Source organism: Notamacropus eugenii, chromosome 3 (assembly GCF_028372415.1).
Source record: "Notamacropus eugenii isolate mMacEug1 chromosome 3, mMacEug1.pri_v2, whole genome shotgun sequence".
Classification (NCBI taxonomy): domain Eukaryota; kingdom Metazoa; phylum Chordata; class Mammalia; order Diprotodontia; family Macropodidae; genus Notamacropus; species Notamacropus eugenii.
Window position 1 is genome coordinate 190,545,716 of NC_092874.1, and position 18,172 is coordinate 190,563,887.

At 37.0% G+C, this 18,172-nt stretch overlaps 1 protein-coding gene across 10 annotated transcripts in view; it reads left to right on the forward strand.

Annotated features, from left to right (window-relative positions):
* Nucleotides 1–11,974, forward strand: part of EPS8 (EGFR pathway substrate 8, signaling adaptor) — a 249,963-nt gene extending 237,989 nt beyond the window's left edge. For all 10 annotated transcript variants that reach the window (XM_072653631.1, XM_072653640.1, XM_072653636.1 and 7 more), the window contains 3 exons: nt 7,420–7,600; nt 8,791–8,920; nt 10,669–11,974. In XM_072653631.1, the coding sequence (XP_072509732.1) occupies nt 7,420–7,600; nt 8,791–8,920; nt 10,669–10,782 (425 nt within the window). In that variant the 3' untranslated portion in view covers nt 10,783–11,974. The remainder of the gene's footprint in view (nt 1–7,419; nt 7,601–8,790; nt 8,921–10,668) is intronic.
* Nucleotides 11,975–18,172: the final 6,198 nt, after the last annotated feature.

Genomic DNA, 18,172 nt, shown 5'->3' on the forward strand with positions numbered 1-18,172 from the left:
TTTAAGGTATTATCAGTCATCCCAAATCCCTGAATTAACCCCATCCTCCACCTTCTCCAGTGTTACTCAGATACTGCTGAATAATACTGGAGGAAGCTACATCAATATATTAACGGGGTCTTCTTCAATTTTGTTTTCTAATTGTAACTAAGCTAGTAATACAACAAAGCAATGCTTTTAATCTTCCACAATGGATTTTATTGTATTTTCCACATTCTTCCAAACTTTTTATTCTTCCCTCAGTCTCTCCGTCTCCTTCTCTGAAGAAGACTTTGCCATGTATTTTACACAGAAATAAACAGGAATGGGAAGGGGGAGGGAACAAGCTTTTGTTAAGTGCCTACTGTGTGTTAGATACCATGTGAAACACTTAACAAATATCTCATTTGACCCTCACAGCAACCCTTTGAGGTCGCTAGAGGAAATTCACAGTGATTTTCCTGTTCTTCTTTCATCTATATCTGGAAATCCATTGATATCATGTCCCACCTTCTCTGGTCTCTGATGAAGAGGTAGCCTTTCTCCTTACCAAGACCAACTCTTCTATTTCTACCTTTAAAACCCTTAATCCCTTCCCATCTCCTCTGGCAAACTGGAGCCTATAATCATTCCGTTCTCCCTAATTTTCAATCTCTTCCTCTCTATAGATTTCCTGCTGCCCACCAGTATCCCTTATCTCTCTATCCTAACAAACCTTCACTTGACCCTACTATCCCCTCAAACTATTTTAGATTTCTTCTCACTTTGAAAAAATCCCAGGTGGAAGAGAAAGGCAAAGCTTGCATATTGTAGAGAAACTCTCCAATGAACTCAATAAAACCTTCAGATTAAACGATCATATATTTTGATATGAGGTAGCTTCAATGGAAAGATTAGAATTAGTGAAAGCAGTAAAAAAATATGATTCAGAAGTAAGGAATCAGAAAGATCAAGTACTTGCTTACTACAAAGGAAACTTCCTGCCCACACATTATGAATTCTTTTTATGAAAAAAAATCAGAATGGATTGAATGTGGTAAACATTGAATAACATCACAAAATATTTCACTGATTCTTCTTTAACAAAAAGGAAATGACTGGCTATTGATGTAAGAGATATTCCTGAGTCAGCTGAAAGTGGATAGTTGTACTATCAACTTCTAAAAACTAAGATAAGAATTGATTAAGAGCTAGAAGATGGAATGAAAATGAAAAAAGGGGATATAGAGTATTATTAAAACAACTCCAAACCTGATTTATTGAATGTAGTTATTAATACTGAAAATTGGAGATTGAATGAGCAGTAGAATATCAGAACTGACTATAATAATTTTATACTGAAGTTCAACCAATATAAACCTCTGGCTATGTTAAAAAAGATTTCCCTCCCCCCAAAAAAACCCTAAAAACTTCTTCAGTAAGCATATGACTTATTTTCTAAGTGGAGAATTGTGGGAACTAAGGACAATATGGATATAGAATATAAATTTATGTGTAAAACCTGATGGGGAAGAAATGGGGGACACTGGGTAGGGAAATTCGCATCTACCGGCAGACTAGTTTGATATTAATTTTGATGCACTGCTTTTTTTTCTTCTTTCCTTTCCATTTAAAAATGTTTTACTCTTTTTATTTTCAACTAATAAGTGTTTTAATTAATCTATCTTTTCTACTACCTACTGAAATTGAGCAAATTTTTTGAAGAAAAAAAATCTCTCGATAGAAAATTGCATAATTCACCAAAACAATTTCCCCCATTAGTTATGTCTCAAAATGGGTCTCTTTCTGAAATTTTTCATTAAGCGCCTCCCTGTCACTAAGTGAGTGGTGTGTTCTATCTTTATTCTTTTAAACCCTTGTTTTTCACTGACTGATGTTCTAAAGTCCTTCAAAATGGTTTTTTCTCGATAAGGTTATCATTGTATGCATTGTTTCCCTAGTTCTGCTCACTCTGCTTCAGTTCTATACTTTGTAACAAGAAATGGCTCTCAGGATTGGGTATGACAGTCATACACTTTGAAATGAATGTGATATGAAAACAAAAGATATCAATCACGTTTTTTTATCTTGTGGAAAATATTGGAGAAAGCATTAGTGCCTCATAAAATAGTGAGAGCCAGTGACAAGAAAAACCAATTTAAAGAAAGATTGGTAACAAACCTGACTAAATGCATATATTATGGCATCATTTAAGTATGAAATTGAAAGGAAACCAAGCAAATGAAAGATAGAAAGAATCTGCAAAGATTTACATTACAATCTCTTCAATATCAAGGACAGTAGAGCTACCATATTTGGATCCTAATATGACATGGTTATGCTTATAGAGGAGGTGTTAATGACAAAGACAACAAAAAGGGAAAACCAGCTGTACTAGACCAAGTGTATGCAGAAACAGCAGTGATGGTATATTTTTTAAATTAAACTTAAAATTTTAAATGAGGAAACTGGATCTCAGAGAGATTAAATGACTAGTCCATGCTCACATAAGTAAGCGTTCCTCTTGTAGACACCGTGTAGACATCTCCTGTTTTTGAAGTTCATTCCATATGACTATATTACCCTGATCCTGCTGTTGCAATTTATTAATATCTACTTAATGCTCCATTATTCCACAATGAGTTCATAATTTTGCTCTATACCTCAACGTCTGTTGCCATCCTTGGAGGCTACAATAATTATATTCATAACTTTTTGGATACCCTAGCCTCCTATTTCATCAGCCTAATATCCTGTGACCTTACCCACTCCCAAGAGCAATGATACCTTAAACTCTCTATCATGACAACCATTTTACCTTCAAAGTTTAACTGAAATTTTGACCTCAGAACATAACCTGCATCCTGCAACTTCTCCCACTCCCACATTCCATTTGCTTTATGCCCTCACTGTGACCTCTGGTCCTTTATTACTTCCTCATTTTTCTAGTATTTCTTGTCTGTTCAGTTCTCTCTTTCTTCCCTTTCCATCTTAATCTTAGAGCTAACCAGTTCCATAAAGGCACCATTGTTGAATGCCCTTGCCCCCTTATCTCCCTGCTGTTAGCAGCCTCCAAGGTCCTCCACCTTGGGTCATCTTTACCATTTTTGTTCCCTTTTCTACTCTCAAACCACCAGATGTACTAGAGGAAGTCAACAAAATCATTCAAGTTGAGTCCAGTTCAAATTAGTCACCTAATGCCAGATGAGTCCTTACTACACCGTTACAGTTACAGAATTCATCTTCATTGGGCCAGTGTCACACTCCACACAGAAACTGGACCAACTTCCTTCCAAGAGCCTTAGGAATTCCCCACAAACCACCAGATCTGTTTCCAGCTTTTCCCCAACAGTCATTATTGAGGAAAGAAATCCTTGTGGAGAGAGGCCCACCTTCCCCATCACTACCAGCAGCAACTGCTGACCAAGTGCTATCAACAAGCAAATGGGCACAGGTGGCATCACCCTTAGACCACTGGTCCTGCCATCATCTAGGGAAGCAACTCCTGCGGAAAAAGAGATGACCATCCCCACCAGTTGTTAACTAACAGCCACACACAGACTTAACAAGCTAGTCTAGCTATAGCAAGGTACCTTGAGGGAGAGACAGAGGACAACATGTTACTATGAAAGTCAAACTACCACCTTCTGTCAGTCCCTGATAGACACAGGCTAGAACCTAAGAATCCAAGAATCTTGGGAATAGCATTGTTTCCATCCAAATACCCCTCAAACAATATCCTGGGAAGCAACCTCTGTGGAAATGCAATCTGGTGGAGAGTATAGACAGCCACAGATCACTGAAGTCTGAGAAGGCAGAGTTTTTGCTATCACAATCATACTATCAGAGGTCAATATCAGAAAGTGATAGGATTTTATCAGTGGAAGTGGCATCGATATCTGTTTTGCCACTCTACCTTAAAGACCATGGGACTTTTCCATCTAATTTTCAGTTGAAACCTTCCATGTGTTAGAATTATAACGTGAGCTCCTTGAAAGCAAGGTCTTTCTTTTCTACTTTATCCGCAACAACAAAGTTCTTTGCATATAGTAAGCACTTAATATGTGCTTTGTTCATTTATTCATTCCTCTTTTAAGACCTCAGTTCTTCTTCCTACTTTACTGAAAATAATGAATACATTCATCATAAGCTTCCTCATCTCCTTGTTTCCACGTTAGAGGCAGCTAGTTGGTACAGAGGATGGAGTGCTGAGCCCAGAGTCAGAAAGATCTGAGTTCAAATCTGGCCTCAGACACTTATTAACTATGTGATCATGGGCAAGACATCTGTTTATCTCGGTTTCTTCAACTATAATAGAATAATAGTACTTCTCTTACAGGGTTGCTGTGAGGAACCAGTGAGATCGCATTTCTAAAACACAGTGCCTGGCATGTAAGAGGTGCTATATAAATATTTATTGCCTCTTTCATGCACCTCCCATCTATAAACTTCTACATCTTCACTCATCCTCTACCCCTTACCTGAGCCTTAGAGGATGCCTTGGCTCCCATCATTGCTAAGTCTAGCCCTTGTGCTGTTCCTTTCTTCTACAAAAACTTGCCATGTTGATCATCACTTACTCTCATCTTTAGTCTTCAAGCTCACAAACAAGGATCATGGGACTTTTTCTTCTGATTTGTACCTGAAACCTTCCATCTGTATTAGAATTATAATGTGAGCTCCTTGAGAGTAGGGTCTTGCTTTTCTATTTGTATCTGCAGCTCTTGACAAAAACCGTGTTCATAATAAGCACTTAATAAGTGTTTGTTTGTTCATTCATTCCTCTTTTAACACCTCAGTTCACCTTCCTCCTTTGCTGAAAAATACTGAGTGTGTTCATCATAAACTTCACCTCCTTTTCTCCACATTACAGTATGCTAGTTGGTACAGTGGATGGAGTGCATTATGTGTTAACTGATAAATTCATATATGGCATTATTGTTTTTTTTTCTCAGCCCTTGATATTCTTAGCCTCCCAGTAGCTTTTGACGCAGTTGATCACCTCCTCTTCCTGTTTATTCTCACCTCCTTTGGAGTCAGCATTGCTCTTACATCATTCTGGTCATTCTCTCATTACTCCTCAATCATCCATCTCCCTCCTATTAAATGTGGATATTCCCCAAAGTTCTGTCCTATGCCTTTCTTCTCCTCTCTATATAATCTCTCATAAAGTGAGGGAATCTTTTGAGAATAGTAAATAGTAGAAATAATAGTTCACATTTACATATAGTACAAAGTTCATAAAGTATTTCTTACAGGTGTGGAGGAAATAGGTTTAATGGTGTCCCATAGTAGCAAGTAGCATAACTGGCTATTGAACTCAGGTTTCCTGCCTCCAACACCTATGCTCTTTCCTCTGTGCCAATCTGCCTCCTTTAGGCCCATCCTAATTTATTTCAAATTTAAAAAATACAAAACAATTGATTTATGTTTGAATATTTACTTTCTTAGGAACTGTCCTATTCAAGAACCTCAGATCTTAATTCTTGTAAATTACTGTTTTATATAATGGGAAGCTTATGGAAGAGGAGTGTATCATAAACAAGAGGTAACATTCACTGGAATTAAAAGAGGCCCTGAAAGCTTAAGTTAAGGAGATTTTTTTTGTATATGTGTCTGCACTACATGTGTTTTCAATTTTTGTTATTTAAAGAAACAAACAAAAACCAACAACATGTTTTTAAATGAGAAATTCCAGAAAAATATTTCTGCTAGTATACCCTGAGGAAAGTTTTCCTCTTAGAAAATCACAATCTCATGATTCTTTTTTCTAATTAAGTCCATGGAGTTTCATTTATTTTCTCTCAAGATGGTGATCTTTGACATTGCAGAACTCTAGTTCTACTTAGATCCAAGTTCACCAGAGCCCAGTCTCCATGTAGAGCAATTGGTAGGTTGGAACAGTATGTACTATGTCAAGTTATGCAGAAAGTGAAAATAATCCTATGGGGGAAAAAGTATGGCTGGAATATTATGATGAACTAAGGAACCTCCTGACACATAATGACTCACCATGTTTGTCTGCTTTTCATTAAGTGGAATGATCATATTTCCTTATTGGCACATAAAATATAAACAAACCTGCTGAAAATCACCCATATGCTTAGTTTCATTTACAAATAATGGAACAGCATCTTACGTTTATGTAATGGTTTTCTTTTGTAGTACTTCAAGAACTTTAGATTTATCACACTGATGAGATCATACAAGCAGATGGGCTTTAAGTATGCACTGTGATTTTCTTTTTGTAAACCAAGCATGTTTATAATTATTTCCTCTTTTAAGATGTATTTATGTAGTTTCCTTGAATCAATTTTTGGATTTCACCTCCATTTTAGAAACCAATTTTGCTGTCAAGGTAGATACAGATTACTGCGTATTTTTGATGATAGTTCGTCAGGGTCAAGACCCTCCCCATTATCGCCCACTATTCAAACTGCTCTGCTCATGTCAGATTACAACAGGAAGAAATTAGGAAAGGATCTATTAACCCTTGTATGAGCTTTATCATATATGGACAAAAACAGGGTAGACATAATGAGCAATTGATCATAATGTTCTTCCCCAATTTCAAGTTAGTGGAAAGAAATATTAGCATCCAATAATTCATAAGAGTATTTAACATGTTCCCAGAGTATAGAACAGAAGTCCAGGGTGTGGAAGTCTTAGGGTGGGAGATTTCAGCTTATATAAGGAAAAGCTGCATTGTAATGAGATCTGCCTAAAAAAATAGAATGTGCTGCTTTTCTTATCACTTGTAAAATTAATGTAGGTAAATTTTAAACAAAATTTGATTTTACAAAATGTAAACATTTGGGAGGGGTACAGCAATTCAGGTTGATTTATCTTAGAAACTATAAAAAAAAAATCCTAACTGGCATATCATCTCTGAAGATGTAAATATTTTAGTTGTTTTGAGCTTGTTGGGGGAGCCTAAGGAGGAGAAATCCAACTTTGTCAGTGAACACTTAGTTTTTTCTCATCTTCTCTCTGCTCTCATCCATTACCTTTGCAACAAAAAGTACAAAAAGTGGTATGTAAATTACTCAAAGCTGTCTTATAAAGGATGTTAAAATAAGAATTCAGGAGACCAGTCTTGACTTCATCACTACTAACTCTGTAATCTTGGGCAAGATACTGCCTCTGCAAAATGAAGCGTAGACGGGGTGGTTCAGTGGAAAGGGCACTATCTCTGGAGTTAGTAGACATGGATTAAAATTCACCTCTGATCCTTGCCAAGTGTGACGTTGGGTAAGTTGTAATGTCTTTAACAACCTCCATGGGCTTCAATTTCCTTGTCTTAAAGTGAAGGGATTAGACTAAATAGCTTTTCAGGTTCCTTCCAGGTCTTGATCTATAATGATAGGAGCCTCATCTTATCATAATATGATCTCTATGGTCACTTCCATTTCCAAAAATCTATAATCTAAGAGATTAAAGGTGCAAAATTTTAATTTGTAGGGAGGAAATCTCAGATGGAAGAGGTCCAAGATGAGCTTGTTCATATACTGACAATCGGTCGGAGTACTGCCCAGAAGAAATTCCAAGTGCCACGACAGAATGTGCCCGTTGTCAATATCACTTATGATTCCACCCCAGAGGATGTGAAGATGTGGTTACAATCTAAGGGATTCAACCCAGTGTAAGTCTGACTCTGTAAACATTTCCTCTTAAGAGTCTAAAATGTGATATACTCCCCTTCCGTCCCAAAATATTAACTTATCGTGAGTGATGTTAAATAAAGGTTCTAGAAAGTAAACTATATTCTTTTCCCCTAAAACACCAACATGATGTGAAATAATGCTTTTAGAAGTAAATTATTAATTTTTTAAGCAATGTATAACTATGAAAGTATTTGAAAGAAACAAAAATAGTCAATGCCCTTGGCTCAGGATGGGAAACCTACAGCCTCAAGAACACGTGGCCTTCTAGGTCCTTGGATGTGGCCTTTTGACTGAGTCCAAGTTTTACAGACTATTTGTTCTGTGAAGTTTGGAGTCAAAGGACCCCACTGGAGGTCCAAGAGGTCCACATGTGGTCTTGAGGCCACAGATTCCCCACCCCTGCTCTTGCCCCAATCTTTCTATTTGTGGAATATCTATTAATTTCTGGGCTCCTTAGAATAAACTGACAGCAGCATTGGGGCCTCTACATCATTCTTTCCCCTTGTATAGAGACAGCTGAGTCAGCAGAAGCACCCTATAAGAACACATATACAAGTGTCCCACACTGGCTGGTGCCATTGCTCAGGCAGATAGAATCAAACTCTCTCCCAAGGTTATTTGACACAACATTAGATCACATCTGCCTTAGTAACCCTGTGGTCCCATGATTTCATCTGTGAGCTAAACCTTTTCTTTTTTTTTTTAAATAGACTTTGATTTATTTTTGGTTTATTTCCTTGTTGTACAGAAAATCCCAGAATCCCAGTAGATTTGGGGTAGGGGAACATATCCCCTGAGTCACTGAGACAAACTGTAAATTTCCTGCTATCTAGTTCTGGGTAATAGAGCATTACTTTATAAACAGTACAGTGATTCCCAGATTTCAAAGGTTTAGAATATAATAGAGCTCAATGGGATGTCAAAGAAGGAGGGAAATGATTTCTAAGGCACTACAGCATTTTGTGATGTCTTGTAACCATCTTTCTGAACTGTACTATTAGCTGCTGCGGGATTGATAGTTCACGGAGATTTCTAGTTAGTGAAATGCACCTCCACCCCCAAAAATGTCCTATATTGAAAAGATAAATTTCTCACACATGTCCTTTTTGGGAGTTTGGTGATTTTTGCTTGTTATGGATATTTTAATGTTGTATTTTGTTTTTTTTAGAACTGTCAACAGCCTTGGCGTGCTGACTGGTGCACAACTTTTCTCTCTCAATAAAGATGAACTGAGGACTGTTTGCCCTGAAGGGGCTAGAGTCTTTAGCCAAATTACTGTACAGAAAGCTGCATTAGAGGTGAGATTCTGTCAGTATAAACTAGTATGTTTCAATAGTAATGAATCATATTGTCTTCAGATTGATAGCTCTGAAGACAGAAAATCACTGCTACACTCATGAATAATTTCCTTGTCCTACACAACCGAATTAATTGTGTCTCTGCTTTCGTGAAATTGATGCTTGTGATTAAAACCCCCGAATCCTTGAACGCCCTTGCATTTCACAAGGAGCCGCTACAGAGCTGGTAACCAGTCAACAGAGTCATCCCATCTTACTCCCTGTAGAGCATGGGGCCTCTCTGCCTTTAGTGGACTTTTTCTCATTGTGACTCTGTGAAATGATTGTTGCATAAGTCATAGTTTTAAAGACTCAAATGCATACTTTAGAGAGTAAAGACCCTTCTCGGATTTAATGGGTACAGAACCTTAAATTAACCTGAATCCTCAAAATACCGACTATAGAAGTGATATATTTTCTTTTGCTAGATTTCAGAGCCCCTGTAGCTTTGTATGAGTGTAATACAACAGAAAGGATGGATTCTTCGGAATTATTTCAGAATGGTTTGAAATTGAAATTGTTAGTAGATATTTCTAAATACACATTACACAAATTGAGAAGTTAGCCAGCTTAAAGCAGAATAGCTTGATATATTCAACTCTTCAACCATTCTTAATCAAGAGAAATTTTTATTTTTCAAAGTACAGTTAAGAATCAATGTAGGGTTTGTTCTTTAACTTAGATCCTCAGATACCATATTGGTTTCATAAGGACTGAATTCCATTTGCTGATCACAAAAACTGATTAGAGACTTGAATTAGTTTTGTTTCAAAGCTGTGTGAATATTAAAGTGGCATCTAGTATTCTGGTTTTATTGTGGATATGTAAGTTATTTATTCAAGGGGCAGAGGAGGAATTTCAAAATGCATACCCTAAGATCTTTAAATACCACCTACACACTCCTCCACACCAGTACCTTAGGCTACTGATGCAGCCAAAGTATACCGAGCTCTCCCTTCCTTTCTTCTTTTCCTCCTTATCTCTGTACACTTCACAAACAGAAGGAAATAGACTGATGTTGCCTGAATAGACCTACTTTTCAGAGAGGCTTAAATGACCACAATGGGGAAAAGTTCACAGAATAAAGGGGCTGGTAATCAATCAGTTATTTTCTGGCAGTAATCCATGCCTCTGGCAGAAAATTCCCCTAAATGAAAATGTCTATTCATTGATCCCAACAGGTATTTTTGATATTTTGCTATGCTTTATTAATGTTTATAATTTCATCACCTCTTTCTTAAAGGGTGCTCATAGCATTTTCATATTTATAGAGCCTCATTTGTCTTCAGTAAATTCTATTGTGGTAGGTAGTGAAGGACATAGCATATTTTAAAGATAAGGGAAATAATCCGATACCTGTTAAAAAGTTCTCATAGCCATCGCCAAGGAATAGATCTAATGGGTAGGCCAATCCATTCCCAAAAGGGAATGTTCCTAGGTGATGACAATAAAATTTTGAAAGTCAGAAGGTAGCATACAAACCATTTGGTTCAGTCCCCCTTCAGTTTACATCTCAGGAAACTGAGCCCAGAGAATGACATCCCAGTCTGAACTCAAACCTAGGTCTTCAGACTCAAAATCCAGTTCTTCCACAATACTTTGTTATTAGATGAAATGCACATAAGAGTGTTTATTGGAGTTATTTCAATACAGATTTTCATCCCACATAGTCTAGTAACCATAGTTTGTGAACTTGTTTTGTTTTATAGGATAACAATGGGAGCTCTGAGCTTCAAGAAATTATGAGAAGACGGCAAGAAAAAATTAACGCAGCTGCCAGTGATTCAGGAGTGGAATCTTTTGATGAAGGAAACAGTCACTAATCATTTTTAACTTCAGTGTTCTTGGCATTATTCCAAAATGCTTTGTTTTAGGAAGCCATGAAGGGAATGTCATGTTGATGTTTTTTTGGTACACATCATTTTTTGCCATAGGGGAACGATGAAAGCCTGAGTCAGCAGCTGGATGTGCCATTGGGCCTGTGTGTTTTACATATATATATAAATATACATATATAAAACTAAAGAGCTTGAAACTGATTTTTTTTAACTGCAAAAATACTTCCTCCAGTAACATAAGAGTTGTGTTGTTCGATTAATGATTTCATTCCCTCTCTACAACGAAGCAGCTTTTCGTATTTTGTAGCTTTGGATTTATAGCAACAAAGCAGGGACTAGTAATTTGTACATGGCTCTTAGTCCAAATTGTTTAACTTTGGTCTGTCACGATAGTGTTTGTGATTCAGTGTTTGCTTGCTTTGGGCCTCAGCTCACTCAGGTCTCTCTATTCTCATGTGTTCAGTGACAGGATATGTAGATTTATTTAAAGTTCTTAATGCCAATTTCTGAAAAGATGAAACATTTGAGCTAACTGAAAAGTGCAACACGGCCTCTGATAAATAGTTATGTTTTGTGAAGCTCTGTGTTTGTCACAGCTCTGTTGAGAACATAATCTGTATAACCTATTTTTTATTTTGTTCCTATTTCACTGATTACAAAACATGCTATATGAATAAGCACAAGGAGAAAATGTAAACATGCACACACGCACTCACATATACACACAAGCACACAAATACGCACATGTAACAAAAATTACACTATTAAAGAAAAATCCAGAAAATGTTTTAATGTGTATCACAGTATTTTTCCTACAGTGAAATCCTCCATTTTCATTTCAGAGAAAATAGTAAAAATGAAACTTGGGCCATTTTAGGTGTTGATCTGTGTCAAGTTTTCTTTCTGAAAGAAAGTATTTAATTTATGTATGTTTTAATTTTAGAAAGAGACAGAAGAAAAAAAAAAACCTAGTCCCCAGTAAATGTTATTTTTGGAAACAATGATTTTTGTCATGAAATGTTCTATTGTTCCACATATATAAACAGAGGCTATGTAAGAATGTTGTATATTTTAACATAAATCCATTTAGAGAGATTATCTTGTTTCATTAATTTCATAGTGCCTTCTTCACATGTCAGCTAAAAGTCTTCAATAAAAAATATTTGTTGTATGTTAATTACCTGTGTCTTTGTTACTGGAGAGTGGGGTGTAGTGGTAATGATTAGCTAGCTGTCTTCCTCCCATTCAGTTTTAGGGCCCATCTCTTGTATTTGTCCAAAATATATGTATTATTGGACAAACTCTATATCAGGAGTTCTTAACCCTTTTTTGTGTCCTGGAAATTTGGGCCATCTACTGAAGTCTATTGAATTTCTATAGGCTGTCCACATAACTGGGTATAATAGCAAAACAAGAGATACTGTTCACTCAGGCACCTACTGTGTGCCACCCACTATATTTTCCTTGTTTACTTGATTAACCTTTGAATATTAATGTCAAGAAAGCATAAAAGAGTCCTGCATGTGTAGCACCAATGTGATATTCACAGTGCCTAAGGTAGCCATGAATATGCTGGTGCAATTCTGAATCATGAAATACAGTAGACTCTCCACATGGAAGATAGAACCAAAACAATTATTCAGAAAGCCAAATCCATCACAGTAACAAAGAAATCCATACACAATAACAATGCAGAGGATAACACCATCCCCAAACCTTCTCTCTCCTAGGCTTCCCAGAAACCAGCTCCCTTAAACAAACCACAAACAAGTTCTCTCACTCATGCTAGCCAGCCAGCCTGCTTTCTCTCTCTCCCTCAGTTCTGACTTCTCTCTGACCAATTTCCCCTCAGCTCTGCTCCACCCTTTCTGCTCTACCCTTCCTGTTCCACCTGTTCAGCAAACTCCTCCCACCACAGACTCCATGTGACTCAAACTTCCATGTGACCCAGACAGGTCACATGGGCTTATTAATGAATGGGAAAGATCTTCCCATTTAAATTACCATTACAGTATGCTACTATGATGGAGGATTTCTATCACAGAGGTCAAATGGAAGAGAAATTCTTTTCAGATTTTTAGGTGTTCTCAATTCTGTTGTCTGTGAATTAAATTATGCTGACTGCATCAACCCCACCAATTGAAGAACCTCCTGCATGAGATCCAAAATCACAAAGAAAAGTCTGCCCTAACTCCAGGACATTCTTTCATCATAGGTAAGAATGGCATGCTTACCTCTCTCTTAGTTTGTTTTCTGCTCCCCTCATTCTAAGGGGCAGAGACTGGTGGGAAAGGTTAGGATAACAGAGCTGATTTGAGCTATGATGGAAAGATTCAAGATAAACCATATTAGTTTCTTTTTCTCCCCCAACCTTGTTCTGAGTGAGTTCTTGTTTGGAAATCATTGGAAATTTGCATACAAACAAAAAATTATCTGTAAGGATCAAATTACCTTATATGTTTAGCTACATACATAATACAGAAAAATAGGAAGAGAACAATTGGCTAAGGCATTCTGTAAGTACAGGATTTAGATTTCTATATCACAGCTTAAAATATAGTAACACTGGTTCCTGGTCAGGGGTGGCATGCATCTAATAAGGGCTGGCAAGAAGGTGTTTCTCTATGATCTTCGAGATCTTATCAAATCAAGGAGAGAAATAAATGTCTTCAAATAAGTACAGAAGTAGAGATGCCCAGAAATTCTCAGGAGCCAAATTCTAAAAAAGGAAAGCAATAATGAAACCTATAATCTCAGAGTACATACACAAATAAAATAATAATCTGATGGATTTAAATAGCACCAGTGCTAGGCACTATACTAAGCACTTTACAATAATTATCTCAATTGATCCTCACAACACTGGAAGGGACATACTATTAACCCTATTTTGCAGTTGAGGAAACTGATGAAAATAGGTTAGGTGACTTGTCCAGGAGTCTCGCAGCTAGTAATTGTCTAAGGAGAGACTTAAACTCAGGTCTTCCTGACTAAAGACCCAGAACTCTCTCCACTGTACCAAACACCAAATAATCAACTATTAACCTCTATTAAGCACTTTTAACAATGTACTAAACACTGGAGATGTAAAGAAAAAATGAATAGTCCCTAACCTGAAGTAATTTATTCTAATGAGAGAGGTCATATACATACATACATATATATATATTGTTTACACATATACACAACACACGAGATGCATAGAATGGATATAAGGCAGCTAGAGAGATTAAGAAGGGCCATTTGCAAAAGATGATATTTGAGCTGAATCTTGAAGGAAAACTGATTCAAAGTGAAGAAGATCAAGAAGATAGGATATTCCAGACATAGGAAGATACAAAGGTACATACATACAAAGGTACAATGATGAGAGTTGGCACGTCATATGTGATAAACATCAACCAGGCCGGTATGCCAGGATTACAAAGTGCATAGAGTGGGATAATAATATACAAAAAAATAGAAAGTTAGGAAGGGTCCAGGTTGTAAAGAGCTTTAAATATCAAATGGGAATTTAAATTACCTGAAGGCAATAAGGAGCCAGTAGAGTGTGTGGTTAACAAGCCAGGTAAACTAGAGATCCAAATTCAAAGAATCAAATTTAGCCTCATAAACATCACTAAGAACCGGTGGGATAAGAACCATGATTGGAATGTGGCTCTGGAGTGGTGCATGCATTTTATTCAAAAGAAACAGAATGAATAGAATAGGGTGGGATAGACTGCTTTGTACATTAAAAAGATCTTCACTCACGTGAGTGAGGATCAAGTGAGGCAGAAACAAAAACTACATAAAGTAAGGAGGTGGCTGCTGGGTTGGGGAGACCCTAAAACATGAGCTGCAGCTAGACAAGGGAGCAGGGGCTTTCCAATAGGAGAGTGTGTGTTCATCCATCACAGACATGATGACATGACTTGCACTTGACTTTGTTTTGAGTGAGGGAGGGCTATGCAGGTCACCAGCCTCACTTCTCCTCCAGAGCCATCTGAATCCAGTGACCAGATATTCATCAGGATGACTGGAGATGACCCAGGATGAGGCAATTGGGGTTAAGTGATTTGCCCAAGATCACACAGCTAGTGAGTGTCAAGTGTCTGAGGTGAGATTTGAACTCAGGTCCTCCTGACTCCTGCACTGGGATTCTATCCACTGCACCACCTAGATGCCAAGGAGAGAGTGTAGAGTTGAACTGGTTCACTAATTGGTTGAGAGTGGAAAAGGAGGAAAGTGTGGACCAAACAGGGCTAATGGCATAGGACAGTATTAAGGAGTAGAATGATTGGAGATCACATTGAGGGTAAAGAATAGGTTAGAGATGGAATAAAAGGAAATTATTATCAGATATAGGAATATTGGAGTTCTTGGACATGGAAGGGTGATATTTGTGAGTGATAAGATAAAGGGTATATCTATCCCTGTGTACTAATGAAGTGGAATGGAGGATTTGATTATAGGAGTTCAGTGAATTAAGAGATCAGGATGTTAGAGAATTGGAGAAAGCATTAACAATAGATGCCGAAGTTTCCAAGTATGTGAGTAGAACAGGGAGGCTGTGAACCAAGCAATGAACTGTTTGAGAATGGAAAGAGAATTCCCTGGGGTTAGTAGATAAGAGCCACCAGGATTTGGATTGGGTGACAGATTTATAGGCTGGATCTCAAAGGAGGAAAGACTAATGATGGTGAAGGAAGAGTATGCAAGTGGTGCTGTGGAACATAGATCCTTTCCAAAGAGGACCAATGATGTCACAAGGGTGATGTCTTGACTCCAGGGACTGATAGAACAAAAAGAGGTAGGACTTTGCTCACAATTGGGGAATGAGTCTTGGTAGAGAATCAGTACATAGAGAAGGTATGTTGATGAATGAAGGTCAGAGTCCCACTTCCAAGTCTCATTTCACAGTCAGCACGATCTTGTTGTCTTGGTGTTAAAACCAGGGTCTAGTGTTCTGGGCTTTGGGGCAGTAGTTGTATCAAGCTAAGTTAATCAGTCAATAAGTTTTTATTAAGTGCCTACTATGTACCAAGCACTATATTAAGTGCTGGAAATGCAAATACAGGTAGAAATAACAATAGTCTTTGCCTTCAATAAACTCACATTCTAATAGAAAAGCACATAAAAGAGCTGAAAAGTGGCAGGGGCTGGGAAGGGGAAAGGGAAGTAAAGGAAGTCTTATGGAGATGAGTCAACAGTGAAACCTGAAGACGAAGGAAGATATTTTTGTCCTGGTTGTCTTCTCTTCAAATGGAAGGTTCTGCAATGAAACAAACAAGCAGGAAGTGAGGCCTGAGAAGCAGAATGTACTTCCAATGTGAGAAGTCCAGGGGTGGAAGGAGCTCCCAGGTGAAGAGTTTTCCATGACTTGATAGCCAAAGTCCTGTGGAGATGGGTCAGAAGCGCAGTCTAGAGAGGACTAAGGGAAGAGGTGAGCTGGTATTATGGGTGTAAATGGCCTGATAAGATTAATGTTAGCAAGTCTCCATTCATTCAGTATTCTCATTAACTGTTTCAAAAGCAGATCATTATTTTTAAGTGGTGAGAAAATCAAGGGACAGGGATTCAATTCAACAAATTGGACAGATTTTTAATAAACACCAAGAATGCAGATCACTAAGGATGCATAAGATATTGAATGATACCCAGGAACATGGTGACTTAAGCACAATGGTATGCAAGTCCATGGTAAAGTTTAAATCTAATTATTCCTTTTCTTTGAACCAGACTGTATTTTCTTATTTAAAATTTAAAATTTCATCAGCCCTCTGGCCATGATGAATGAATTTTAAATATATTTATATATATATTTATATATTTACAGTGTCACTTATGCAGTAACAGCAATTTAGATTCAACTTCAGGTAATCTACATTAATAAAATACATAACATGTCAAATATTCCTTGTCCTGGGGATTCCAGGGCAGAACTTTAAAACTATCCTTTCCCTCAAGGAGATTATATTCCACTTATACATAACAGATATGAAAATACTTTCAAAACGTAAAATACTGAACCAATACAGATGATGTCATTCTTATTCAATATCATTTTTGTTTATTTTTTCCCCAAAGAAGGCAGAAATGCAACTAATAAGTTTAGAAACAAAATAGATGAAATTTGTTCAAAATGTAGCTGGCAGCATTCCAACTCAACTAGTTTGATTTGGGTTGTCTCTAGGGTGGAAATACAACACCAAACACAGATTACTATGGGTTACTTTAGAAAAATGTGACTCCCTTAATGCTCTATGAATATAAACTAGTGAATATCACTTTGTTCAGATGAAATGAGAGCTGCCAAATTATCTCTATGAACTTAGTCATTTACAAGATTGGTAATATGGTAGACTAGTAGGACATGATGTAAGTTAAAAGTAAAGTCAGATCCATTGATAACCTTAATTATTTTTATTATTCAATATTTATGCTAATAAAACCTAACCCTTAGCTTTAACTTTATTTACAATTTCAATAATTTTGTTTTCAACTTTATCTCTTCGTTGTTAAAGTTTGCATATATATGGAAGTGATTGGTTAATTTTCTAGGTGTTTTTTTTAAAGTGGAATGTCCAGTTCATTTAGCTCTGTGGACATTTTAATTGTTTACAAATATAATTTTTTTTCTTAAGGACTGTTTTGGCCTCATTTTATGAGTTTTGGGATTCTGTATCACTATTATCATGCTCCTTGATATAATCATTTCCATAATCTCATCATCTTACAAGATCACAATGATTCAACAGCCTCTCCCCTTACATTGTGAGCTTCTTGAGGCCAGCGCTGTCTTTTGTCTTTCTTTGTATCCCTAGCTCTTAGCACAGTGCCTCATGTATTTGTTCAGTTGTTTCAGTCATATCTGACTCTTTGTGACCCCATGTGGGGTTTTCTTGGCAGAGATACTGCTGTGGTTTGATATTTCCTTCTCCAGCTCATTTTACAGATGAAGAAACTGAGGCAAACAGGGTTAAGTGACTTGCCCAGGGTCACACAGCTGGTACGTGTCTGAGGCTGGATTGAACTCAGGAAGAGAAGTCTTTCAGACTCCTGACCTGGCTCTCTCTGCACAGAACCAGGACAGTAAGCACGTAATGCTTTCTGATTGCCAACCAATTTGTCTTTTCCATGATTTGTTCTTTTCCACTCTGGGATTATATTTTAAAATTTATTTGATTTTGAATCATTCCTTTGAATTCCCCTATTACTCATAGTTTTTATTGTGATATGGACTATAATTTCTTCATTTTCTTTTTATGCCCTAATAGTCAATTTTTGTAAAGATACCACGCAAAGCTGGAAATTATGTATACTTATTATCCTAATTTTGTAATTCCTAACTTTGACAATATTCTCTTCTGATCTTTGACTTTGTTCTGCTTAA